At 29.5% G+C, this 4,447-nt stretch overlaps 1 protein-coding gene across 1 annotated transcript; it reads left to right on the top strand.

Annotated features, from left to right (window-relative positions):
* The first annotated feature begins 2,073 nt into the window (after nucleotides 1–2,073).
* LOC107942509 (2-oxoglutarate-dependent dioxygenase 19-like) lies at nucleotides 2,074–3,425 on the top strand. Its single transcript, XM_016876187.1, has 4 exons — nucleotides 2,074–2,187; nucleotides 2,476–2,657; nucleotides 2,759–3,089; nucleotides 3,168–3,425. The coding sequence occupies exons 1-4, from the start codon at nucleotides 2,074–2,076 to the stop codon at nucleotides 3,423–3,425; spliced, it is 885 nt and encodes a 294-aa protein (XP_016731676.1).
* The last annotated feature ends 1,022 nt before the right edge of the window (nucleotides 3,426–4,447 follow it).

Raw genomic sequence — 4,447 nt, 5'->3', positions numbered from 1 at the left:
TCACACTATAATTTAAAAGGCCATCATCCAAGCATCCAGGGTTTTATTCACATAATACCAAATTTTTTGCTAAAGCCCAGGTTCGAACCCAAGATTTCTTCGACACTTCTCAGGGCTATTAACCACCAAAGCAAACATTTAATTGTGTCATTTCATTGCACAATTAAATACCTATATACAACCTCCTTACGGACCCACACTCAAGGCCCAATACTTCTAGGCCCAAATTCGGGGTGTTACATTTATTCTTATTTTTACCCTTATTATTATCATTGTATTTCTTTTATAATTGTTCACTTTAAAATTTCTATATACAATTATATGGTCGTACCATATTTTTATATATATATCCTTTTATGTATATATAAATTTAAAATTTTAGCCTTTTGCTTACTTCACTATTATATTACTATTATTAATATCATCGTCATTATGATTAATATTATTATTGTTCAAATCGCTTGACACCTTGTTTGTTCATTTATACAATATAGGTCTTTGACTTCGATATTTTTATTTATTATTTTATTTACGGTTTGTTTATTTTGTTCTTGTCCTTCTTGTTGTCATTCATATCGATCCATGTATTATTTTGTTACGTATATTAACATGATCTATTTTTACATTTTACTATAAATTCATGTCGCATTAATTGTTACCCGAATTCGTTAAAAATGAAAGTTTTGCGAAATAAGGCAATGTTCTGTATTTGAAAATTCAAGAGATCGTGCCCTAACGTACTGGGTTTCAATTTTTCTTGTTTGATCCAAATGACCGAATAACCTTTTAAAATTAAAACACGTGAATTTTGAAAATCAAAAGACCAACTTATTCTCGAGGGTTTGAAATGTTGTGTCCTAACGTATTGGATGTGGCATCTTATTACTTCGGGACAAGGTCTTTAGAATCCATTTTGATTTACTCAAGCAAATTCCTAGTATAGATCAACATAAAAAAGGGATCGTATTCTAAATTCTTTTCGAGTTTTTAAATTTCGACATTAAGACATTAATTAATCAATTAGGTACCAATTTTGGGCGTTACGAGGGTGCTAATCCTTCCTCGTACGTAATCAACTCCCGAACCCGTTTTCTCAAATTTCATAGACCAAAATCATTGTTTTAGTAAATCAAAATGTCTTATTAAAATGACCAAATTTCTAGGTGATCCGATCACACCTAAACAAAAAAGATTGGTGGCGACTCCCGTTTTTTCGTTTTCATTTTCAAAATATAAAGTCGATTCTTGTTTTCAAAAAAATGGTTTCGACAATCTTCATTGGTTTTTTTTAAAAAATCAATTAAACTCCGCTAAACTTTTTTTCACTCAATTGAGCATTAAACTTTAAAAATAGAATTAATTAGATTTTTCATAACCGTTAACTTTTAAAGGGTAATTGTTGCCATTTTTGAGGTTGTTACGCCATATAACACGTTAGGATTGTGCCACGTAACGAAATTTAGGGTTTTTTGCTTAAAATTATTAAAAAATATTAAAGATGATAAAATTGATAGAAAATCATAAAAATATATAAATTTATAAAAAATATAAAAGTGAAAAAATTATAAAAATATTGTAATTACTCAAAAATTATAAACATTATTATAAATGACTTAAAATATATAAATTATGAAAATAAAAAAATTATATTAATTAAAAAAATGGAAAATATTAAAATTATTATAAAAAACATATAAAAGTGCAAAAAAATTATATAAAATTACAAAAAAAAGATAAAAAATTTTAAAAAATATTTACAATTTTATATACAATCGGTGAATTAAATTATTGACAAAAGTGAGATATCATTTATTGAAAAAAAAAAAGAAATAATGGAAGGATGAATTAAATTATTTAATTTTGAAAATGATTAAGAGAAAAGAACTACTATTCATTTTTATGACTATAACTTTTAACATTAAAATCAGCAAATAGTAGATCCCGGAGTTGATCTATAAAAGGAGCAAAACTGCATCCCAACCTGCATGCAAATCCAACCTTCCCCGTTTTCAAGAAGCTCTTCAATATATTTATTTCTGCTTTTTAACTTGTCATCACAGTTTCTATTCCCCTATGGCTCACTCGGTTGGGATGCTTGGTCAAGAATGCTTTGATTTGAAAAACAAGGCTATTGCTCATCTCCTTGATTATTCCTTCATTGATGAAATCCCCACAATTGATTACTCTGTTGTTTTCCAAGGATCATAATGAACGGGCTAAGTCCTTGGAACACCTTGGAAAAGCATGCCAAGAATTTGGTTTCTTTTATGTACGAACTTCCAATACACACACGCATGTACACATCAACTAGTTATGGTTATCAAAATCTTAAACTCTTGAAAACCTAACATTGTTTCTTAATTACATTAGTTATTTTTTGCATTTTTTTACATATACGTATATGGTAGCCTTTTTCCATATAATTTAGGGTTTTTTTTTTGTCTTTTTGAAGCTGATAAATGGTGTTGAAGAAAGGGTGGTAGAAGGAGCACTGAAGGGTATTTCAGATTTCAGGAGGAGAGGAGTGAGTACTTGAAGAAGAATTCCATGGATAGGATAAGGTGGTATTTAAGATCTGATGCTGGGGAAAACAGAGAAAATCTAAAGATAGTAACACACCCTGAATATCATTGCCCTAGCAAACCTGATATTTGCAAGTAATCATTATTCCTATCATTCATCTCATATGTTATAATACTGTTTAAAGTTTTGTTATATATATATCTTAAAATGGTGGATTTTGATCCATATTTGACAGAGATGCCATTGGACAGTACTTGAAAGGGATGCATGAGGTTGAACTTGGTTTAGCTAAAGCAATCTCGACAATTTTGGGACATGAAGAAACCTACATCGAGAAGGAATTCAAGCTGGAGGCAGGATTCGACATGGCTATCTTGAATCTATATCCACCATCTTTACAATCCAAAGGTTCTATCGGTTTGGCGGAACATACGGACCCGGGCTTTTTTGTTTCCCTGATACAAAATGTTAACGGGGGACTTCAAATACTCTCTCATAAAGGAAATTGGATCACTGTTCACTTACCCCGAAACACCATTTTCATCGGTATTGGGGATCATCTTGAGGTATGTCTTTCTATCGTTATCATTTGCTCATTGCAGGATGTACTAATAGTTTATGTTATATTCTTGTGTGCTAATTAGATATTAACCAATGGGAAGTACAAGAGTCATATACATCAAGTGATCCTAAATAACAACAAAGTGAAAAGAATCTCAATGGCGACACTTCATGGACCTTCATTGGACACATTTGTAGCTCCAACACCAGAGTTCATCGATGAGTCTCACCCACCAAACTACCGAGGGATGACCTACAAGAAATCCTTGAAGTTCAATGGTTTTGATGAAATCGATGTGCAGTCATCCCTTTTTCAGTTTCGAATGTCGCTATCTCTCTAAATTCATGCATGGTGTTATATTTCTATAATCGCATTTGAGTGCTTTTGTGATAAAAGTAAATAAAGAGCTATGCTTGTTGTTTTCATCATCATGAAGTATTTGTGTGACAGAATTACATTGTATTTGCATTTCCTAGCTGAATTTAATCCCATCTTAAATAAGAAAATTTACATTGTATGTCTGTTCTTCTACTCGTTCATAGGTATTAATCTACTATACTGATCGTCAAATTATTACCTGAAGCTTGTTGGTAGAACTTTTGTTAAAAAAAACTTAACAACTAGTGACTTAAATAAAAAATTTTAAATAGTTCAATAACTTAAATGAAATTTTTAAATAATTCAGTGATCAAAGTGTAACTTTTTAAGTTAAGTGACCAAAATAAAAACTTACCCATAATTTAATTACAAATAGTATATTTCTTTCAGTATATTAAAATTTGTTAGCCCCATCTTGTTTCCTAGAGTTGTCATTAGCTCTATCATCCTTTACATTACATTCTTTTGTTTAGATTTTTAATTATTATAGTATAATTTATACTAACTTTAATTAGTATGATATAATTATAATATAAGTTGCAAATTATATAAATTCCATCAATTCAAAATTTACATACCATATTTACGGGCACAAACTTTGAACAATCAAAATCCTAAAACGTTAACCTTAAACACTTGTAAATACTTTATTGATTTTTTTTCCTTCTATTATTTTACTTTCGTAATTTTCTCTTCCAAATTTATTATTATTTCATTGGAACTATAAAATGATAAAAAAAATGAAAGTACTTGTTAAAGCATCTATTATAGTTACATTGTGATGGGATTAAATAGCACCTCTATTATTAAACAGATAAATTTAATTTTTATATTATTAAAAAGAATTAAATATATAACACCCCAAATCCGGCCTAAACGTTATGGCTGGATCTAGTGATGTCACATGATAGGGTGTTTGAAAACCGTGCCGTCATGATAAAACCATTTTTATTGAATTACTTATCTTAATATCTTATTAGTTCC

This window comes from Gossypium hirsutum, chromosome A02 (assembly GCF_007990345.1).
Source record: "Gossypium hirsutum isolate 1008001.06 chromosome A02, Gossypium_hirsutum_v2.1, whole genome shotgun sequence".
Lineage (NCBI taxonomy): Eukaryota > Viridiplantae > Streptophyta > Magnoliopsida > Malvales > Malvaceae > Gossypium > Gossypium hirsutum.
Note: the sequence above shows the minus strand (reverse complement) of the source record. Positions and strands in the feature narration are given on the sequence as shown.